General features: G+C 41.1%; 1 protein-coding gene and 1 long non-coding RNA gene across 2 annotated transcripts in view; both read left to right on the forward strand.

Moving 5' to 3' along the window:
* The window catches only part of LOC138428229 (uncharacterized), a 1,104,918-nt gene that overhangs the window by 972,283 nt on the left and 109,152 nt on the right, over positions 1–23,483 (forward strand). The gene's annotated exons all lie outside the window — the stretch shown is intronic.
* LOC138428204 (phosphoinositide 3-kinase regulatory subunit 4-like) overlaps positions 1,592–23,483 on the forward strand; it is a 62,229-nt gene continuing 40,337 nt past the window's right edge. The window contains 8 exon segments of the mRNA XM_069568621.1: positions 1,592–1,683; positions 2,615–3,398; positions 8,299–8,432; positions 9,595–9,838; positions 9,841–10,167; positions 15,978–16,112; positions 18,202–18,369; positions 18,372–18,422. Of these exon segments, the coding sequence (XP_069424722.1) occupies positions 2,666–3,398; positions 8,299–8,432; positions 9,595–9,838; positions 9,841–10,167; positions 15,978–16,112; positions 18,202–18,369; positions 18,372–18,422 (1,792 nt within the window). The 5' untranslated portion in view covers positions 1,592–1,683; positions 2,615–2,665.

The raw sequence follows: 23,483 nt of genomic DNA on the forward strand, positions 1-23,483 counted from the left end.
CAAAATCTCCTCAAAAATACACTTTAAGGACCCTCAACACAACTATTGGGTTCAATTAGCCATTTGTCCCTTTGATGGTCTCAAAGCACAAGTAGCATTACTGCTCTTACCTAACTGCATATTATCCCATGCTAGAAAACAGAGCCCCTGTTTTATACATAGATATATCCCCATTTTCAAGGACCAGCAGGTAGTACGCATACAAATGTTTGTTATCTAATAATATGACCAGGATGGTAATGATAACCATTTCCACAAAAATAATTACAAGGAAAACAGTATGTATATATGTAAGGTCTGGAAGTCAACAGGTGAAGACTAACCGATCAAATTATTGTTGCTGTTTGCTATTTTAATCACTTAGTCCTCTCTGACTCCTTTGCAAGCCCATAGACTGCAGCCCACTAGGCTCCTCTGCCTAAGGAACTTCCCAGGCAAGAACACTGGAGTGGGCTTGCCGTTTCCTTCTCCAGGGGAATCTCCCTGACCCAGGGATGGAACCCGCATCTCCTGCATTGGCAGGTGGATTCTTTACCACTGGGCCACCAGGAAAGCCCAACCTACCAAACACATAAATGTAAAAATACAAATAGTACAACAACAAGGGCAACTGCTTCTCGCTTATAATTTGGGTAATAATCTAAGAAGTTATATCAATTAAATAACAGTGTGTTTTAATAAATAAATCCCCAAACTGTGGCATAACAAGTGTGCATAGTGGCTCAGTGGTGTCTAACTCTTTGCGACCCCATGGACTATACAATCATGGAATTCTCCAGGTCAGAATCCTGCGGTTACCACAGCCACAAGGCTCCTCCGTCCATGGGATTTTCCAGGCAAGAATCCTGGAGTGGGTAACTGTTCCCTTTTCCAGGGGCTCTTCCCAACCCAGGGATGGAACCCAGGTCTCCCGCACCGCTGCTGCTGCTGCCGCTAAGTCGCTTCAGTCGTGTCGACTCTGTGCAACCCCATAGACGGCAGCCCATCAGGCTCCCCCTGTCCCTGAGATTCTCCAGGCAAGAACACTGGAGTGGGTTGCCATTCCCGCACCGCAGCGGGCCTCTTTAGCAGCGGAGCCACCAGGGACGCCGGCCGGTTTACTTTCTTCAGGCTCCTGGCGCGAGGCCACGCCCCTCCCCGGTTTCCTAGCAACCAGGCCCGCCCCCGCGCTCCTCCTCTTCCAGCCTCGCTGCGACGTCACTTCCTCTCCGCCACAGGAAGTGGGGTCCGAGCCGGCGGCTTCTCCGGGGAGCTCGGCCGGCAAGGCGTCAGCCGGCCGTCGCGGGAGGCGCGGCGTTTTCCCAGGCCCCGGAAGCCGGCCAGCCCTCCGGGCTCCGTCTCCCGCTGGTGCTGAGGCCCTGGGGGAGTCGGAGGACCCTGACGGTTCAGGTCCGCCTGAGAAAGGACGGCGAGGCCCGGGAACGCGTGGCCTCTGAGGCGACGGGGCTGGCGGGCCAGCTCCTCGGGCGCTGGGCTCTCGTCAGCCGCTGGGCTCTCGTCAACCGCGGCCCCGAGAGCGGGCCGCCGGGGTCCCGGATGCCTTCCGCGGCTCCCTCGTCCTCCCTCTGAGGGGGCTTTTCCCGTTTGCTGGCTCCCTTCGCCGTCCAGACCCCGAAGGGACCCGCCGTGAGCTCCTTGTGAGGCAGCGAGCCGTCGGCTTGTGACACTTCCCACTGCCCCGGGGTAAAGGTTTGCGTGTGGGCACAGCCGTGCGTGCTTGTGTGCTTTGATTTCCTGCAAGATCTGAGCTATGAGAACCTTGGGCTGTGATTGGCAAGGAGGGTATTTTGAGTTCCTGTAATATCCGAACTAGGGGAACCTTGGGCTGTGTTTTGGCAAATAGGGTATTTTGATTTACTTTCCCTTAACATCTCTGCCAGGGGTTCTTCCGTGTTGTAAACCAAGCAGCTCTTCTGCCTTCAGTTAGCTGAGTGGGAAGGCACGCTGGAGTTAAGGCTGGACGGGTCCACGATTGGTTAATTTTTTAGTCACTCAGTGGTATGCGACTCTGAGATCCCGTGGACTGTGTCGCCTACCAGGCTCCTCTGTTCATGGGATTTTCCAAGTAAGAGTACTGGAATGTGTTGCCATTTCCTTCTCCAGGGGATTTCCCGACCCAGGGACTGAACACAGGTCTCCTGCATTGCAGGCAGATTCTTTACCATCTGAGCCACCAGGGAAGCCAAGCCTAACCTGTTTGTATTTGGCGATCTTAGTTAGATTTAAGATGTGCTTGGGTTTTGTAATGAAGACTACAGATTCTTCTTGGACAGATAACTGTGTCACATAGCACTTTGGTGCCTCTCTCAGCCCCAAGCGCAATACTGAACACTAGTAAAGATTGGTTAAATTTTTCAAGTATCAGTATCAGAAAATACACATTGTGACATTTCAACTTAATATTGATGGGGCCTGTTTTCCTTTAATATCCTGGAAAGGACGACAAAATAACAAGATCTTTTAAGATAAATATGTCTGAAATTTAGAGGCTGCCAAGAAGTTGTTAAATACAGCCCTGTGGGGTGGGAGAGGAATATGATACATCTACCTTGTAGAAGGATGCCACATAAAAAATGATGTTTCATTGCTTCCTTTTTTTCTTTCTTTTCTTCAGAAAGTACGTGTTGTATCCTAACCTGCTGTCTCAGGGGTGCCTGCTGCCGTCATGGGAAACCAGCTCGCTGGCATTGCTCCCTCCCAGATCCTTTCTGTGGAGAGTTATTTCTCAGACATCCATGACTTAGAATATGATAAGAGTCTGGGGAGTACTCGGTTCTTTAAAGTTGCTCCAGTGAAGCACCGAGAAGGCCCGGTGGTTGTGAAGGTCTTTGCAATTCAGGATCCCACGTTGCCTCTCACCAGCTATAAACAAGAGCTGGAGGAACTGAAAATCAGGCTTCATTCTGCCCAGAACTGTCTGCCTCTCCAGAAAGCTGCTGAAAAAGCATCTGAGAAGGCAGCCATGCTCTTCAGGCAGTATGTGCGAGACAACCTCTAGGACCGCATCAGCACCCGTCCATTCTTAAATAACATTGAGAAGCGCTGGATCGCTTTCCAGATCCTCACAGCTGTGGACCAAGCGCACAAGTCCGGCGTCTGTCATGGGGACATCAAGACGGAGAACGTGATGATCACCAGTTGGAACTGGGTTCTTCTAACGGATTTTGCCAGTTTCAAGCCCACTTACCTTCCAGAGGACAACCCGGCAGATTTCAACTATTTTTTTGACTCTTCACGGAGGAGAACTTGTTACATTGCTCCTGAATGTTTTGTCGATGGTGGATTGTTTGCCACAGAGTTAGAATACATGAGAGATCCTTCAACTCCACTTGTAGACTTAAACAGCAATCAGAGAACAAGAGGAGAATTGAAGCGAGCAATGGATATCTTTTCAGCAGGTATTTGAGTTGGTCGGCTTTGCTAAGGTTGGAATGAATGTGCATTTATTTTAACTGTTGAGTACAGAAATTAACTTTTTGGTAAATCCACCTACTCTTCAGACAGATGCATGATTTCATTGGATGTGTTTTAAGTAGCTAGAAAATGCAGAGAGTGGTCAGCTTATTCAGATGTTTAAGGAATATTTGAATTCTTCTGTATGGGTCAGGCACTGTCTTAAGTGAGAGAGATGAATAGTTACGTTTCTGTTTTCAAGGTGCTTGCCCTTTAAGTGAAGAGATTGATATTGATGAGATTTCAGTGCACTGCTTTTTGCTGTGGTGGTGATATGCTTAGGGTACTGTTCCAGGAATCTATGGATACTTAAATGAGTCTTTGATGGTGATGGGTAGAGAGGCAGAATCAGGAAAGGAATCTTGACTGGAAGGATGATATTTATGCTAAGACCTGAAAGGTGATTATGGTTCAGATGCTGAGTTGTGGTCAACTCTTTGAGACCTCATGGAGTGACTCATGTCCATTGAGTCGGTGATGCCATCCAACCATCTCATCCTTTGCTGCCCTGTTCTCCTGTTTCCTTCAATCTTTGCTGGAAACAGGGTCATTAGCAGTGATTTGTCTCTTCCCATCAGGTAGCCAAAGTATTGGAGCTTCAGCCTCAGCATCAGTCCTTCCAATCAATCTTCAGGGTTGATTTTTCCTTTAGAACTGACTGGTTTGATCTTACTGTGCAAGGGACAGCACCACAAATCAAAAGCATCAGTTGTTCGGCACCCAGCCTTTATGGTCCAGCTCTTACATCCACACATGACTACTGGAAAAACCAAAGCTTTGACTATACACACCTTTGTGGGCAAAGTAGTAGTTGCTTGTTTATGTATTGTCTAGGTTTGTTGTAGCTTTTCTTCCAAGGAGCAAGCATCTTTGAATTTCATGGCTGCAGTCACTGTCCACAGTGATTTTGGAGCCCAAGAAAATCTGTCACTGGTTCCACTTTTTCCCCACCTGTTTGCCATGAAGTGTTGAGATTGGATGCTGTGATCTTAGCTTTTTGAGTGTTGAGTTTTAAGACGGTTTTTTCACTCTCTTTCACCCTCATGAAGAGGCCCTTTAGTTCCTCCTCACTTTCTGCCCTTAGAGTTGTATCATTTGCATATCTGAGGTTGTTGCTATTTCTCCTGGCAATCTTGATTCCACCCTGTGGTTCATTCAGCCCAGCACTTCGGAAGATGTACTTTGCATAGAAAGTAAATATGCATGGTGACAATAAACCACCTTGATGTACTCCTTTCCCAGTTTTGAACCAGTCCAGTGTTTCATGTTTGATTCTAACTCTTTTTTCTTGATCTGCATACAGGTTTCTCAGGACACAGGTAAGGTGGTCTGGTATCTCTTGAAGAATTTTTCCAGTTTTTGTGATCCACACAGTCAAAGGCTTTTGTGTAGTCAGTGAAACAGATGTGTTTTTGGAATTTCCTTGCTTTCTCTGTGATCCAGTGGATGTTGGTAATTTGATCTCTGGTTCCTCTGCCTTTTCTAAATCTAGCTTGTACATCTGGAAATTCTTGGCTCACGTATTGCTGAACCATAAGTTGAGGGATTTTGAGCATTACCTTGCTGGCATGTGAAATGAGTGCCATGGTTCGGTGGTTTGAACATTCTTTGGCAATGCCCTTCTTTGATTGGAATGAAAACTGACCTTTTCCAGTCCTGTGGCCACTGCTGAGTTTTCCAACTTTGCTGGCATATTGAGTGCAGTACTTTCACAGCATCATCTCTTAGGACTTGAAATAGCTCAGCTGGAATTGCATCACCTCCACTGGCTTTGTTCATAGTAATGCTTCCTAAGGTCCACGTGACTTCACAGTTCAGGATATCTAATTCTAAATGAGTGATCACGCCGTCATAGTTCTCTGGGTCATTAAGACCTTTTTTGTACAGTTCTTCTGTGTATTCTTGCCGCCTCTTCTTAATCTCTTCTACTTCTGTTAGGTTCCTACTGTTTCTGTCCTTTATTGTACCTGTCTTTGCATGACATATTTCCTTGGTATCCCCAGTTTTCTTGAAGAGGTCTCTAGTCTTTCCCATTCTATTGTTTTCCTCTGTTTCTTTGCACTGTTCATGTAAGGCTTGTGATTAGATTCAGCTTATTCATTCTCAGGCCCTCTGTGTAGGTGATGATGTCTTCATACTCTGGTATCTGGAGCAAATGGTATGTATTGGTGATGTTTATTTTGATCATGTCAAATGCTTGCCCACTTTCTCCTTTCTGTAGTTACTTTTTGTTTTTGTTTTTAATCCCTTGCAATTAGTAAAGCGACCTGTGGGAAGAAACTTTTAACATCATGCTAGTATCCTGCCAGTTGTCACGATTTCCTCTTTGATTTGGCATCTGTTAATCATTTTTGTCTTCTTTGGTCTTTACTGTGATGGTTGCAAAATGATGATCTTCCAATTCCAGCACCTTCCACATAGGCCTTCAGCATTCTATGTGCTCAAGTATCCTCTCTTTCCCCTAACTTGTTTATTATTGTTGGTATGGACTCTTCTGGAGAGTCCATAGGCACCCCACTCCAGTACTCTTGCCTGGAAAATCCCATGGATGGAGGAGCCTGGTGGGCTACATACAGTCCATGGGGTTGCAAAGAGTCGGATACGACTGAGCAAATTCACTACTACTACTATGGGCTGATATTCTTTGGATGATTTTTATATCAGGGATATTAATGTATAGTTTTCTTTAATTATGATCCTTTTGTCTAGTTTGCTACTAGGGTAAGATTGGCCTCATAGAATAACTTGGAAAGTGTTTCTCCTCCTCTGTGTTTTTTTAGGATTTGTCAAGGATGGCTGTTAATTATTTTAATGTTTGGCAGAATTCACTTGTTTAGCTGGCTTAGGTTTCTCTTTGTGGGAGATTTTTAATTACTAATTCTATCACTCTTTAAGGTCTATTCAGATTTTCTTTGAAGTCACCTTTGGTAATCTTTATCTTTTTAGGAATCTGTCCGTTTCATTTAGTTTGTCTTAATTTTTGGCAGACATACATTTGTTTAAATTATTCCCTTAAAATCCTTTTTATTTCTGTGAGGTTGGTAGTCATGTCCCCTTTTTCCTACCTGATGTTAGTAGTTTGAGTCATCTCACTAAAAGTTTTGTAAGTTGTGTTAAGATTTTCAGTGCACAAGCTTTTGGTTTTGGTAACGTTCTCTAGTGTATTTTATACCTTATTGCATAAATTTTCTCTCCAATTTCTGGTTTTCCTTTCCTTCTTTTCCCTTTGGTTTTAGTTTGTTTCTCAAGGTTAACATTAACTTACTGTTTTGAGCTCTTCTTTTGCAAGTTAGGTGTTTATCGTTTACATTTTCTCCAATTGTGCTTTAGTTGCATCCCATACATTTTTGTATATTGCTTTCATTTTCATTCATCTCAAAGTATTTTGTAAGTTTTCTTTGATCATTGGTTATTTATGAATATGTTGTTTCATTCTACATATTTGTGTATTTTTCAGATTTCTGTAACTGGTTTATTTCATTCCGTTGTGGTTTGAAGGACATAATTTCTATGATTTCAGTCCTTTAAAACTCTTGAAGCTTGTTTTATGGTCCAGCATATGGTTTCATGTGGAGAGTGTGCCACGTGTACTTGAGAAGAATTTTGTATTCTGTTAGGTGGAGCGAGTGTGCCTTTGATAGCCGTTAGATCTAGTTGATGGTATTGTTCAGTTCTGTTTTCTTTTTGCTTTAGTGTTCTTAATAGCCATTTTAAGTTTTTTTTTTTAATTATAAAACTTGATACTATATGGATAGAAATTAAGAAATTTATTTTTTATTATATATCAGTATTGTCTTAGTTGCTAGAGAGTTTTTAGTGAACAAAATAGACAAAAGTCCCTATGGAGTTTACATTCTAGTGGGTATATGGACAGTAAAGAAATACATGCATAAAATATAAAATGTGGTGTTTGGTGCTGTTGGGAGAGGATTGTGCTACGTGTTGAGGGTGGGGTAGTTGTGTTGGGGGGCTTGCAGTTTTCAACTGGGCAGTCAAGAAATGCCACACTGCTAAGATGACATTTGATTCAAGACCTGAAAGAGGTTTAGGTGTAAACCATGAAGATTCTCTATGGAGTCACACCCCAGGCAGAGGGACCGGCACATGCAAAGCTGTGGCTCAGGTTGTTCAAAAATCTTCTTAAAACTTGTTAAATGTGTGTCAGATAATGATTTGGTGAAACTGCTCTGTCTTTTTTAGGAATGTAGATACTTTATTTCTTGTTTGAAGATTATTTAAGTGGGCTATGAAGGGTATCTCTTTTCCCCCTTTAATCTTACAGCCACACTTCTTAGCACTTCCCATTTTATAATTGTGTTTGTGTTCTGGTTTACTTTCTCTCTTCTAGAATAAGAGCTTCCTGAGGGCAGAGATTTTATCTGTTTCGTGCACTGTTAAAGTCTAGTGTGTGGAAGGCACCTGATAACTCTTTGTTTAATGGTTAGTGAGCGAGTTGTCAGATATGACTTCTCAGTAGTTTCTTATGAACTTAATGTCTATAAATTCATAATAAAAACTCTATTGTGACTTTCAATCTATCTTTGTATCTCTTAATATATGTGTATATATAATGCATGTGTAGTACATTTGTTTTAAACTAGAGAACAAGGAAGTAATTTTATTTAATTTTTTTAAAAGAAAAATTAAGTAGGCCTTTTTTGACTTCATACTTTTGTAAACTGATGATTCGCCAGTAGAGATTTTCTCTGCCTTGCTTGATTGTAGTTGTATGTTACATTAAAGAAGTTATATATCTTGAGTCTCATGAATTCTCTGAATTCTTGATTTGTATTAAGGGTCTGTTGCCTTTCAGTTTTAATGGAATTATTTCCTGTTGTTTTCCAGGTTGTGTGATCGCTGAACTTTTTACAGAAGGCGTGCCTCTGTTTGATCTCTCTCAACTTTTGGCCTATAGAAATGGGCAGTTTTTCCCTGAGCAGGTGCTGAGTAAAATTGAAGATTGCAGTATCAGAGAATTGGTAACTATGCTGCAAATACTTACCATAATGTTTTAAATAGAATTATATTCTCCCATCAGTATTAGTTCTCTGGAACGTTCTGAATTTGGCACAAGCACTAAAGCCCCGTAGACTAATAGAAGCCTCCTATCGTTTTTAGTTTTTTAGGCAGAAATGTATAATTTTCCCCCCTTCTTAGACACAGAGCTCATTTGACTATATTACAAACACACACACATACACACACACACCTTTCCATTAGAATCCTAACTCTGTTTTGGACAGATTTGGAAGGAAATAAGGAGGTGCTTGGGCATTAGAGAGGTTGTCCAAGATAGAGCTTGCTGGTAAGTAATAAAGAAGATAAATATGTAAAATGAGGAGACAGGAGAGTCAGCTTGAGTGTAGTACAGCAGTATAGGGGCATTTCATATAGAAGCAGCTGGCTTTGTAGACGTTCCTTGACTCTGAGGGCAGTTCTGGCAGGGGAGCTGTTGAATCACCCGTTACTATAGCAGATCAGATGTGAGGAATTCTGGGAGGTCATGTCAGCCGTATATATCCACACTGCTGTTTGAGGGGACTTTTTTTTACAGCATTTACTACATAACTGATGCATCTGATGATGACTGTGAGCCATTGAAAGGTTACGGTATATTTAAAATATTCTTTAGTAAGGTAGGGAAACCTGCATTTTGATTTCTTTTAAAAATGGCAAATATTAAAAAGTAAGATGCTGCAGAGGAAGCTAGTTTAGCTCACATCCAGTGAACAAACAGTACACTGGGTTTAAGAGCTGGCATACCTGTCTGTTCTCGGGGTGGTGCTCATTATCATGTTGTGTTGGCTAAGTAACTTTATGAATTTGGGCCTACCTTTTCTTAGCTGTAAAAGGAATGAATTTGACTACTTTTAAAGACTTGATCCTCTTTATGTGTCTGGACCATCTAGAGTACGTTACTACGTGATTTCCTCTTGCTTTATAGGGTGATGGGAGAGTCACATTTTACTCAGCAGTCAGGTTCTGAAAGTAGTTTGAAAGGTGAAGATTGGAAAGAGTCAGTATGACCTCAGAATCCCTTTAAATCACGTGTAAATTGGTGTTGTAGCTTTGGTCTGATTTAATTTGCTTTTCTCAAATCTGTGTTTTACTTCCATTGTCCCCTTGGTGTATGTAACTCAGATGATTCACCGTGAACCAGATAAACGTTTAGAGGCAGAAGATTACTTAAAGCAGCAATGTGGCAATGCCTTTCCTGAAATATTCTATACTTTTCTTCAGCCCTATATGGCCCCGTTTGCCAAAGAAACATTTCTTTCTGCAGATGAGCGTATTCTGGTTATAAGGAAGGATTTGGACAACATCATTCACAATCTCTGTGGACACGATCTGCTGGAGAAAGCGGATGGAGAGCCCAAGGAGAATGGGTGGTTATCTTGGTGTCAGTTATAACGTCCTGCCTGCAGACCCTGAAATACTGCGACTCCAAGCTTGCCGCTTTGGAACTTATTCTCCATTTGGCCCCGAGATTAAGTGTAGAAATTCTTTTGGATCGTATGACTCCTTATCTTTTGCATTCCAGCAATGACTCTGTTCCCAGAGTAAGGGCCGAAGCCTTGAGGACGTTGACTAAAGTTCTTGCTCTGGTGAAGGAGGTTCCTTGCAACGATGTCAACATTTACCCAGAGTACATCCTGCCAGGCATAGCCCACTTGGCCCAGGATGACGCCACGGTCGTCAGGCTAGCCTGTGCTGGTAAGAGCTTATTGTCCGAGTAAATGACCACTGACATCCTGAAGTTAGGGACCGTAATACCTCTTGTTTCTCTGGTATTTTTGGAAATTCCAAAGATAACCTTGAACTTTGGTCCTTGAATTATTTGTGTACATTTTGGTAATATTTATAGTTGATCTGTTCCTGAAACTCAAGCTTTGTGTGTACTCTGATTATTTGAAGTGATCAGAATTATTAAGTAAAAAAATATAGGACAGAATTTTATGATTTTACTGGGAGTACTAACATTTAATTTGGAGTATGATGTTGACAAGTATATGCTTCTGATCTAGTGTCTTTAGGCCTTTCTGAAGTTTCTCTGAACAGATATGTTTGCTTGAATATTCGTATTAGGGTATAATAGTCTATTGCTGTTGAAAAAAATTAATTTTGCTGAGTAGTTTGGTGTTGAAAGGACCTAGCCTGTTAGGTTACTGCATTTGAAGGTGCTTTCAGTTACAGTGGGAAATAGATGGGGAAACAGCGGAAACAGTGTCAGGCTGTATTTTGTTGGGCTCCAGAATCACTGCAGATGGTGATTGCTGCCATGAAATTACAAGACGCTTGCTCCTTGGAAGAAAAGTTATGACCAACCTAGATAGCATATTCAAAAGCAGAGACATTACTTTGCCGACTAAGGTCCGTCTAATCAAGGCTGTGGTTTTTCCAGTAGTCATGTATGGATGTGAGAGTTGGACTGTGAAGAAGGCTGAGCACCGAAGAATTGATGCTTCTGAACTGTGATGTTGGAGAAGACTCTTGAGAGTTCCTTGGACTGCAAGGAGATCCAACCAGTCCATTCTGAAGGAGGTCAGCCCTGGGATTTCTTTGGAAGGACTGATGCTAAAGTTGAAACTCCAGTACTTTGGCCACCTCATGCGAAGAGTTAACTCATTGGAAAAGACTTTGATGCTTGGAGAGATTGGGGTCAGGAGGAGAAGGGGATGACAGAGGATGAGATGGCTGAATGACATCACTGACTCAATGGACATGAGTCTGAGTGAACTCAGGGAGATGGTGATGGACAGGGAGGTCTGGCGTGCTGTGATTCATGGTGTCGCAAAGAGTCAGACATGACTGAGTGACTGAACTGAACTCAGTTACTATGATGCTCAGGAAGTGTGGCTTCTTTGTGGTGAAGTGGGTGTGTTACAGTAACACATCTACCTGTTTTTATAAATATTTATAATTCTCATAAAATCAAGTGATACAGATTTGTATTTTTAGCTCCCAAAATTAATTTTGAACGCTTATTTCTGCATGGAAAATGTCATTGAAATATTCACATAATTCCATGATTTATTTCTAAAATATAATCTGATGGAAATTAGGAATTCTAAAGTTTTTGTAAATGGTATGTGACTTATGTGTAGTGATGATAATGTCTCTATCTTTGAAAGACACTTCCTTATTATTAGTTCATTATTTCTTGATATACTTGTTATTTTACTGGACTATGAGAAATGATCTTTGGACTCTGTCTTTATGGCTACACACATCCACAGGGTGATCAGTGCTTGTTGGTTTATTAAAAAATATTTATCCATCTGCCTGTTGACGGTTTCTGATTTCCGTAGCTGTATAGGTGTAAATTTTAGGCTTAAGAAATTCAGGATTTCTTTAAAGACATATCCAGGTTTATTATTTGTAAGAAAGCATGTTTATAATTCAATTGGTGAAGAGAAATACAGTTGACCCTTGAACAATGTTGGGCTTAGGAATACTGACCCTCCACACGGTTGAAAATCCTCTTATAATTTATAGTCGGCCCTCCATCCATGGTTCTGTGTCTGTGGATTTCAGCCAGCCATGGATTGTGTGATACTGTAATTTAATTTAATATTCAATTTTTATTAATATTATTTAGTAATATAAATAGAACATATTTAATATTATTTACTGTTAATATTAAAGACCAGCAGCTGACTGTGGCTCAGATCATGAAATCCTTATTACCAAATTCAGACTTAAATTGAAGAAAGTAGGGGAAACTGCTAGACCATTCAGGTATGACCTAAATCAAATCTCTTATGATTATACAGTGGAAGTGAGAAATAGATTTAAGGGCCTAGACCTGATAGATAAAGTGCCTGATGAACTATGGAATGAGGTTGGTGACACTGTACAGGAGACAGGGATCAAGACCATTCCCATGGAAAAGAAATGCAAAAAAGCAAAATGGCTGTCTGGGGAGGCGTTACAAATAGCTGTGAAAAGAAGAGAGGTGAAAAGCAAAGGGGAAAAGGAAAGATATAAGCATCTGAATGCAGCGTTCCAAGAATAGCAAGAAGAGATAAGAAAGCCTTCCTCAGCAATCAATACAAAGAAATAGAGGAAAACAACAGAGTGGGAAAGACTAGAGATCTCTTCAAGAAAATTAGAGATGCTAAGGGAACATTTCATGCAAAGATGGGCTCGATAAAGGACAGAAATGGTCTGGACCTAACAGAAGCAGAAGATATTAAGAAGAGGTGGCAAGAATACACAGAACTGTACAAAAAAGATCTTCACAACCCAGATTATCATGATGGTGTGATCACTCACCTAGAGCCAGACATCCTGGAATGTGAAGTCGAGTGGGCCTTAGAAAGCATGACTACGAACACAACTAGTGGAGGTGATGGGATTCCAATTGAGCTATTTCAAATCCTGAAAGATGATGCTGTGAAAGTGATGCACTCAATATGCCAGCACATTTGGAAAACTCAGCAGTGGCCACAGGACTGGAAAAGGTCAGTGTTCATTCCAATCCCAAAGAAAGGCAATGCCAAAGAATGGTCAATCTACCACACAATTGCACTCATCTCACACGCTAGTAAAGTAATGCTCAAATTGTCCAAGCCAGGCTTCAGCAATATGTGAACCATGAACTTCCAGATTTTCAAGCTGGTTTTAGAAAAGGCAGAGGAACCAGAGATCAAATTGCCACTATCCGCTGGATCATGGAAAAAGCAAGAGAGTTCCAGAAAAACATCTATTTCTGCTTGATTGACTATGCCAAAGCCTTTGACTGTGTGGATCACAATAAACTGCGGAAGATTCTGAAAGAGATGGGAATACCAGACCACCTGACCTGCCTGTTGAGAAATGTGTTTGCAGGTCAGGAAGCAACAGTTAGAACTGGACATGGAACAACAGACTGGTTCCAAATAGGAAAAGGAGTCTGTCAAGGCTGTATATTGTCACCCTGCTTATTTAACTTCTATGCAGAGTACATCATGAGAAATGCTGGACTAGAAGAAACACAAGCTGGAATCAAGATTGCCGGGAGAAATATCAATAACCTCAGATATGCAGATAACACCACCCTTATGGCAGAAAGTGAAGAGGAACTCAAAAGCCTCTTGATGAAAGTGAAAGTGGAGAGTGAAAAAGTTGGCTTCAGAAAATGAAGATCATGGCATCTGGTCCCATCACTTCATGGGAAATAGATGGGGAAACAGCAGAAACAGTGTCAGACTGTATTTTTTTGGGCTCCAAAATCACTGCAGATGGTGACTGCAGCCATTAAATTAAAAGACGCTTACTCCTTGGAAGAAAAGTTATGACCAACCTAGATAGCATATTAAAAAGCAGAGACATTACTTTGCTGACTAAGGTCCGTCTAATCAAGGCTATGGTTTTCTAGTGGTCACGTATGGATGTGAGAGTTGGACTGTGAAGAAGGCTGAGCACCGATGAATTGATGCTGTTGAACTGTGGTGTTGGAGAAGACTCTTGAGAGTCCCTTGGACTGCAAGGAGATCCAACCAGTCCATCTGAAGGAGATCAGCCCTGGGATTTCTTTGGAAGGAATGATGCTAAAGCTGAAGCTCCAGTACTTTGGCCACCTCATGCGAAGAATTGACTCATTGGAAAAGACTCTGATGCTGGGAGGGATTGGGGGCAGGAGGAGAAGGGGATGACCCAGGATGAGATGGCTGGATGGCATCGCTGACTCGATGGACGTGAGTCTGAGTGAACTCCAGGAGTTGGTGATGGACAGGGAGGTCTGGCGTGCTGTGATTCATGGTGTCGCAAAGAGTCGGATTCGACTGAGCAACTGAACTGAGCTGATACGTGTGTCTGCCCATCCTGAACCCCTCTCCCGCCTCCCTCTGCACCCCATTCCTCACTTTGAACTTGTATGGCTAAGTGTAATTAAACCACTCGTGTCAATAATGATAAATGTTTAAAAATCAATTAAAGCTTTCTTTTGTTGTAGTGTTTTTAAACTCAAGAGATGCTGGTATAGATTTGTATCTTGTGTAAAGTGAACTGACGAGTGTGTTGTGGTTTATGAGCATAAATGGAGAGATAAGTAATAGATCTTTTCAGAGTTGAGAATTGCGCAGGAAAAGAAGAGGCTGTTCCTAATAAAGATATTTTCATTAACATGGTAGTATTCATCTGGAATCATCAGAGAATGGTATAGAGTTCTCCTGTCTAATTTAGGGTGAGTAGGCGATGCAAGGTATCAATACCTTGCTTGCAAGAGGTACATTTATGTTCTATTCAGAAAAGTGTTGAACCTAGCAAGCGTAGGGGGTGGGACTCCACGATGAAGGGAATCACTGTATTGGATGGACTAAAAAACGTCAGTTGTGGTGGGAGCATCTCTGTTTCAGAGATGTTAAAAAGTGAAGAAAACATGAGTCTTAGAATGAATAGAATAAGGTAGTTCCTTTTCAGTGCCGCTAGCTACTGAGAAGAGAAAGTGTGTCTTTGAGGTATGGTCACATATTAAGCATGGGAGTGAGAGGGAAAGGGCAGAGGCAGGAATATGCAAGAATGGGAGGAGGAGGAACGCCCAGAGCAGACAGAGTTAGCAGCAGGTGTGACAGCAGCACTAAGGAGCAGGTGTTTCCACAGCAGCCAGGAGTGGGGAATAGTCTTAGATGATCAGAGAGAGAGAGGAGGTGGACCGCTCCCGGAGCATGGCAGACAGCGTCACGCTGGTTCAGCAGGAACCCAAGGATCACTGTAAAGCAGGCCCTTAAGGGGTGATGCACGTGGGTAGTGGCCCTCTGAGGTGGTCCTGACTCGGTTACTGAGGAAACTGAGACTCAGGTTGGCTGACCAGTCATCTGGTGAGTGTCAAGGTCAAGGTGTGAGCCAGGACTGGGGTGATCCTAAAGGTCAGCTTTTTTTTTTTTTTTTAAAGGTCAGCTTTTTAATTCAATGTGAAATGTGTTTTCTCTGGTAGCCTACTGCGTGTCTCTTACTCAGTATGATGCTGTTGAAAAGATAAGTCTTTGTGGAAGAATTAAGCTTTTTTTTTTTTTTTTGCCTCAGATGATTTGAGTGCTGTATTTTGGTTATTTGGCATTTTTTCCAGTTTTATTGAGATGTCATTGACATACCTCACTGTATAGTTTTAAGATGTAGAGCATAATGGCTTGGATTATATACATTGGGAAGTGATTACTATAGTAAGTTTGGTTAGCACCCATCATCTTACAAAGATATAATACAAAGCAATGGAAAATTTCTGTTTCCTTATAATGAGAACTCTTAGGATTTACTCCAGAACTTTCATATATGCCATACAGCAGTGTTCACTGTAGTTACCATGTTGTACAGTTCTATATTTTTAGAAGTTTATGTTTCATGGTTAAAACTGGTAGTTTGGGTCTAGTAGATGATGAGATTAGTCACTAAAAGTCAGATTAGGTTAAGTGCTAAATTGGAAAGTCTTGCTTTTCTTTAGTTTTATTATTATTATTTATATGTATTAAGATTTAGGAAAGACAAGTTATAAGCATTATACAAATTTATGGTTATAATTATTATAAATTTTCTCCCTTTTATAGAAAACATAGCTCTGCTGGCAGAAACAGCTTTGAGATTCCTGGAATTAGTACAGTTGAAAAATCTCAACGTGGAAAACGACCCAAATAGTGAAGAAATAGATGAAGTGACACATCCCAGCGGAAACTATGACACAGGTGGTGTGGCCTCCTCTTCCAAGCTGTCTGTTATTTAGGGTGAATTGCTGGTATTTAGAATGTGAACCTGCAGCATAGTCTCTTTTATAATTCTAGTGTAAAATGAAAGAATACCAGATGCACAGAGGGAAGGAGTCCTGTGTTTGACTGTTCTCTTCTGCTCTTTCTTATGCATTGTTATCTCGCCCCAAAATGACCAACCTGTCACCACAGATTCTAAGCTTAGTAGTTTTTCAGCCAGAATTGACTTGTGTCAACAGCAAAGCTAGCTGAATTATAAAATAATTATAGGATAAAAGAAAAACATTGACAACACCATAGCAAAGGAATCTAAACCTTTCCTACTTATGTGAGTATGTTCTGACATACGCTCCGTCATAAACTGTTTGTTTCATACTACCTATGATTCTTGGTATCAAAACCCATACCTGCCAGGAGCCAGCACGGGAGATCCCACCCATGACAAGGTCATGCGGAAGAGTCCTGATAAGCAAGGCCTCAGGACTCGTCGGACCCACTGGACCTGCTCGAGCATCTACCCCAAAACCAGAATCTGTCTCTCTTACTATTTTATGTCTTTCACCAACTCGTCGGACATTAACCGGGGGCTGTCCCTGACCACCTTCCCCTGGAAAGAGTTTACTTAGGGCTTTAGTTAATAAGTCTCCTGGACAAGATAAGAGTGTTTCAATTCAAGCCCCCTGTTAGCATTCTAGCTTACTTGGCAGGTTTATGGAGACTCTTGCAACATTGTTGAGCCTATGCTTGCTGCCAAGCTCTCACATTCCTTATCCATTGTGTTCCCGGGAGTGCATGTAGTCAGCATGTAGTAGAAATAAGTAATAGCCTTAGCATTAGCAACATTAGACTTTGAGTTAAGAAGTTCTTTCTTTGCTGTAACCTGCTGAATCTTTGCTCCATAAAAATGTAACTCTGTACTTTAAGGGTGTTGCGGGCTAGGAATTTAAGAAGAAACACTTTGAGGGAAAATTACTGTTCTGGCTGACCAAACTTTATCAAAAAGAGGTCATAAAATATCAACAGGCGTCCGGGCCAGAAGATAATGTGCAAAAAATAAGACTCTTGCAGGAAGGAACCTGATATCGATAAAAGTTATTACTGATGGAAAGTTGAGTTGACTGCATTTTTCACCTTGCTGTATGTATAACTCAGGGTATAAAAGCCCCAAGGAAAATAAAGTAAATGGGCCTCGCTCACTGAAGAAGCTTGGTCCCCCTGTTGTCGTTCTTCCCTTATCTCTTTCTCTATCTTTCTTCATTCACCGATGTCGTCCATCCTGAGGATATCCCTGGACTCTGCTGAGGCTGGACCTCGGCACATACCTTGTATCATAAAGGAACACTGTAACGGTGAACTCTGTAAGGTCTGTCCCTGGCTCACGTTTTTGTACATCCATACGGCTTTTTAACAGGCTTTTAGTTAATGTTTATTGTGTTGAATATTTGTAAGTCAAATAGTATACTAAGATGTTTTCTAAGATATTTCTAGTTCAGGAAAACTAGAGAAATCTACTTTTCAGATGGGGAAACAGTGGAAACAGTGGCAGACTTTATTTTTTGGGACTCCAAAATCACTGCAGATGGTGACTGCAGCCATGGAATTAAAAGACACTTACTCCTTGGAAGGAAAGTTATGCCCAACCTAGACAGTCTTGTCCGGACTTGCAGTGTGTTTTCTGGCTTTCTGAACTGTAGCTAACCAACACCTGCACCATCAGATTATATCCTGACCACTCTTAAGCAGCTTCACATCCTTAGGTTGATCTTATTGGACAGTATCTCTCTGGTGCTTCCCCGTCATTTTTTCCTCTGAGCCTCATAAATGGAGCTCGTAAATAGTGAGGCAGTGGCCATGCTTGTACCATCTGCTGTTACAGTGTTTTTCAATCCATGTTTCATTTTCCCAGCTAGCCTTCAATGCTTTGCGTAGTGGGATAGCTTAATGGAAAGCTTAGTTTCAGTGGTGGCTTCTGTAATCATCCTGTTTCCTCCAGGGAGTGAGAAAGACTGGCTTTGTATGTTTGGAGGAAAGAAAATTGATCACATTTTTCTTTGTTTTCCTTTTTTAGAGCTCCAAGCCTTACATGAAATGGTCCAGCAGAAAGTTGTCACTTTGCTGAGTGACCCTGAAAATATCGTGAAACAGACCTTAATGGAAAATGGGATAACACGGCTGTGTGTGTTCTTTGGACGCCAGAAAGCCAATGACGTTTTGCTGTCCCACATGATCACTTTCCTGAAGATAAAAATGATTGGCATCTGCGTGGAGCTTTTTTTGATAGTATAGTTGGTACGTTTTTGTTTGTTTTTACATTGATCTTTAAGATTTGAATTATCTTCTCAAACAGGTAATTTCCATGCAGTACTACCAAATTTCGTTAATAAGGAAATGAATTCCTGGTATTTCTGTCTGTCTTCATGCTTTTGGGTGATGGGAATATCTTAGCTGATCAAGAGATTGAGACGCACATACAAAGGGATTCCGTGTGGTCATTAAAAAGTGTGTTCTGAAAGAATATTTAATGACCTGGGAAAGTACCATGAAGTATTACTAAAGTGACTGAACTCAGTTGAGTATAGGTAATAATAACAAATGATATCTTTATTAAAAAGGCTGAATATACTAAGATGTGAACAGTGATGATTTCTGGGGCTGGGATTACAGGTAATTGGGTTCTTCTTTTCCATTTTTCCGTATTTGTCAAATTTTCTATAGTAAACATGCATCACTTTTACAATCAGGAAATAACAGTATAATTATGATTGAAAATCAGTCTAATTAAAAAGGAAGCTTACAGACTTCGCTTCTTGTAAAACCAAAAATTTGTGAAAAATTAGTCGACTCTTTTTCCACTGTTTTTTCAGAATGTTGCAATTCTTAATTTTCAGATTTATTTAAAGAAGAGAAATAATTTGTATTTTATCTATGTATGATTCCCGTTGTGTTTAGATTCAGAATTAGAAAGAAATGACTTATTTTGCATAGATTAAGTCATGTTTTACACTAAGATTTAATATTTTTCATTTTGGAGTAATAACTGATCGTTTTCCACCTGCTTATACTGACCTTTTCAATTTTAGATTTGGTTATTTATGAAATATTATGTGCTAAAGCTATATTGTTACAATTACCCACTAACCCTTTATATATCATTTTACACATTGTTGTAAAACTTGTCTATTAACTCAAAAAGCTTAAAAACTGTTCTGCACACTGGTCAGCTTTACAAGTATCCAGACTTTCTCATGTAGCAGAAGCTGTGGAGTTTATAGATTTTGATTTTCAGTAATCTGGGAAAGTAACTGATAACAGGTTTGCTGTTGGATATTTTTCCTAAAGAATAAAAATAGGAAGGAAACTCATCTAGCAATAGTATTCCTGTTTCTGCAAATATTACTGTATAATGTTGTAGAGAAAAGGATACTTCCTGCCTTTGAAAAGTCTTGAAATTACTGTTCTTGCTTTGTTATAACTGGAGATTGCTGTACCTCCTTTTTTCAGACCTTTCTAGTTTGTTTTTAACTTCTGCATTAGTTTATGGATTCATCTCAGCCTTCCATCTTGGACTCCAGCTAACTCAGCTCCTAGACACAGTATCCTTTGCTTCTCACCTCCCTCTGTCTGTGTTGCTCCCTCCTTTTAAGTAATCTTGTTTTTATTTCTTTTCTGAAACTTCATCTACTGGTCAATTTATGTGGATTTTTAAAAAAACAAGATTGATTGATTGATTGATTTTTTGGCTTCTTATTTTTTGCACGGTCTTTGTTGCTGCACTTGGGCTTCTCTAGTTGCGGCGAGCGAGGACTACTCTTGTCGTGGATTGTGGGCCTCTCATTGCCGTGGCTGCTTCTGTCGTGGAATGCAAGCTCCAGGCGCATGGCTTCAGCAGTTGCAGTGTGCAGGCTCAGGAGTTGCGACTTGCAGGCTTTAGGGCGTGAGCTCAGTAGTTGTGGCGCACGGGCTTGGTTGCTGCAGAGCATGCGGGATCTTCCCCTACCAGGGGTGGAAGCTGTGTCCCTTGTACTTACTGCAAGGTGGAGTTTTAACCTCTGGACCACCAGGGAAACCCCCATGTGTATTTTGAAACATGGCCTTTATGTTCTTTTTTCACTTTTAAAGTAATTTTCATTTATTTTTTGTGTATAAAAGTTAATACATACTTGCTATAGAAAAATTGGACTTCCCAGATGGTACTAGTTGCAAAGAAGCTGCCTGCCATGCAGGAGACGTGAGAAATGTGGGTTTGATCCCTGAGTCACGATCCCCTGGAGGAGGGCCTGGCAACCCACTCCAGTATTCGTGCCTGGAGAATCCCCATGGACAGAAGAGCCTGGCGGCCTACAATCCGCAGGGTTGCAAAGAGTCTGACATGACTTAGCACAGATGTAGAAAAATTGGAAGATCGAAAAACCTTAAAGAAAACAACTTCCTTCCAGTTCTCCAGCCCATGTACAGCCTCCGTTAATGTTTTGTTTTTTCCCTTCCTCTGGGTCATGCTTGCCTCCTCTTTCCACCCATCATCCCGTTTTGCCATATATGCTGTGAGGCACTGTTATGTACTGGCTAAGAGCGGCACTGTTGTTTTATTTTTTAATTGAAGGGTAATTGCTTTACAGAATTTTGTTGTTTTCTGTTGAACATCAACATGAATCAGCCATAGGTATACATATGTCCCCTTCCTCTTGAACCTCACTCCCGTCTCCCTCCCCACCCACCCCTCTAGGTTGACACAGAACCCCTGTTTGAGTTCCCTGCATCATACAGCGAATTCCCATTGGCTCCCTATTTACATATGGTAATGAAAATTTCCATGTTATTCTCTCCATGCATCTCACCCTCTCCCCCCACCCCCCACCCCATAAATCTGTTCTCTATGTCTGTTTCTCCATCACTGCCCTACAAATAAACTCATTGGTACCATCTTTCTAGATTCCATATGCATGCATTAGTAAATTACATTTATCTTTCTCTTTCTGACTTACTTCACTCTGTACAATAGGCTCTAGGTTCATCCACCTTATTAGAACTGACTGAATTGCATTCCTTTTTATGCCTGAGTAATATTCCATTATCTCTCTCACACACACACACACACCCCACAGCTGCTTTATCCATTCATCTGTCGATGGACATCTAGGTTGTTCTAGCTGTTGTAAATAGTGCTTCAGTGAACACTGGGTTACATGTGTCTTTTTTCAGTTGTGTTTCCTCAGGGTATACGCCCAGGAGTGAGATTCCTGCATCCTATGGTGGTTTTATTCCTGGTTTTTTAAAGAAATCTCCATACCGTCTTCCGTCTTCCGTCTTCCGTGGTGGCTGTATCCATTTACATTCCCACTGACAGTGCAAGAGCGTTCCCTTTTCTCCACACCCTCTGCAGCATTTATTGTTTGTAGACTTCTTGGTGATGGCCATTCTGACCAGTGTGAGGTGATAGCTCATTGTAGTTTTGATTTGAATTTCTTTAATAATCACTTCGTTGTGTCTGACTCTTTGTGACTCTATGGACTGTAGCCCGCCAGACCCCTAAGTCTGTGGAATTCTCTAGGCAAGAATACTGGAGTGGGTTGCCAGTCCCTCCTCCAGGGGATTTTCTAGTCCAGGGATCACACCTGGGTCTCCCGCCTTGTAGGCAGACTCCTCACCGTCTGAGCCTCCAGGGGTGATAATCAGTGATGCTGAGCGTCTGCTCGTGTGTTTGCTGGCCATCCGTATGGCTTCTTTGCAGAACTGCCTGTTTAGATCTTTTCCCACTTTGTGATTGGGGTGTTTGTTTTTCTGGTATTGACTTGTGTGAGCTCCTTATATGGTTTGGAAGTTAATCCTTTGTCAGTTGTTTGATTTGCTGTTATTTTCTCCCATTCTGAGCACTGTCTTTTCACCTTGCTCATAGCTTCCTTTGCTGTGCAAAAGCTTTTATTTAGGTCCCGCATGTTTGTTTCTGTCTTTGTTTCCGTTACTCGAGGAGGTGGGTCATAGAAGGATCTTGCTTAGATTCGGTTGCTCTTGAATACTTGCATCAAGTGTTTAAGAGCAGCCACTCTGGACACCAGATTGCTAGGTTCAAGCTCTGGCTTTGTCACCTACTGATTGTGGTTCTAGGGGAAACCAGCTAATCTTCTGTGTGCCTCTGTTTCCTTGTCTGTAAAATGAGGATACTAATATACTAACCCACTAGTTGTTTCAAAGATAAAATGAATTAACATATGTAATAATGCCTAGCACCTAAGTGCTCTGTATGTATTATATTACTTCTCAGTCTTGTTAGTTTTTAAACCTTTATCTAGTAATGTGTGTATTCTGAACATTTTCTCATGTTATTAAAAATTCTTAAAAACCATAATTTGATAAGTAGAAATATTTTATTATAGTTGTACCAAAATTTAATGAACTGTTCTTTTGAATATTTAGATTGTTTTTACTTTGGTCAACATACATTATACACATGTGTTCAGTTTAGTTGCTCAGTCTTGTTCGACTCTTTTCAACCCCATGGATGGCAGCACGCCAGGCCTCCCTGTCCATCACCAAATCCTGGAGTTCACTCAAACTCGTGTCCGTTGAGTCAGTGATGTCATCCAACCATCTCATCCTCTGTTGTCCCCTTCTCCTCCTGCCTTCAATTATACATCTAACCATTTACATGAATGTTTTCTTCTGATTATTTTCTCCGGTTGGGAGTCAGAAATTTTAATTACTGAGTTAAGTAATATGAGTATATTTTTAGAACTTGACACATTTTGTAAGCTTTTCAGAGAGATAGTATCACTGTCTACGCTGGTGGGCATTGTTGAGTAGTACTGCACAGCCTTCCAGTGTGGAGTAGGCTTCGGTCAGTCTTTGTTGGTAGCTTAAAGTGATGACTTGTTTTGATGTATATTTATTTGCTTATCATTGAAGGTGAAAAAAATTCCTCATGTTGATTACTCGTTCATATTTCTTACTATGAATTTTTAATATATTATTTTGGCCCCCATTTTTTGATGGTGTTATGCTTTTCTGATTATCTTTTGAGCCTTTTATATCTACATTAAAAACAACATTTTATCACTTCTATGGCAAATAACCTTTTCTCAAGTAACTTGACTATTATTTTTTATGTCGTTTAAAATAATTTTAGTGTTGTCAACTTATTTGATCTTTTCCTTCTTGATTTTTTTCTTTTAACTTTTGCACTTAAATCTGTTTCCATTCCAGAATTAGGTTAATTATATGTTGGGTGCATGTCCTTTTTTTTTTTTTGTATTAAAGCTTTATTTTTTTTACATAGACGTAAGAATCCGGCCTGCAATGCAGAAGGCCTGGATTCGATCTCTGGGTTGGGAATATCCCCTGGAGGAGGGCATGGCG

This window comes from Ovis canadensis, chromosome 1, assembly GCF_042477335.2.
Source record: "Ovis canadensis isolate MfBH-ARS-UI-01 breed Bighorn chromosome 1, ARS-UI_OviCan_v2, whole genome shotgun sequence".
Taxonomy (NCBI): domain Eukaryota; kingdom Metazoa; phylum Chordata; class Mammalia; order Artiodactyla; family Bovidae; genus Ovis; species Ovis canadensis.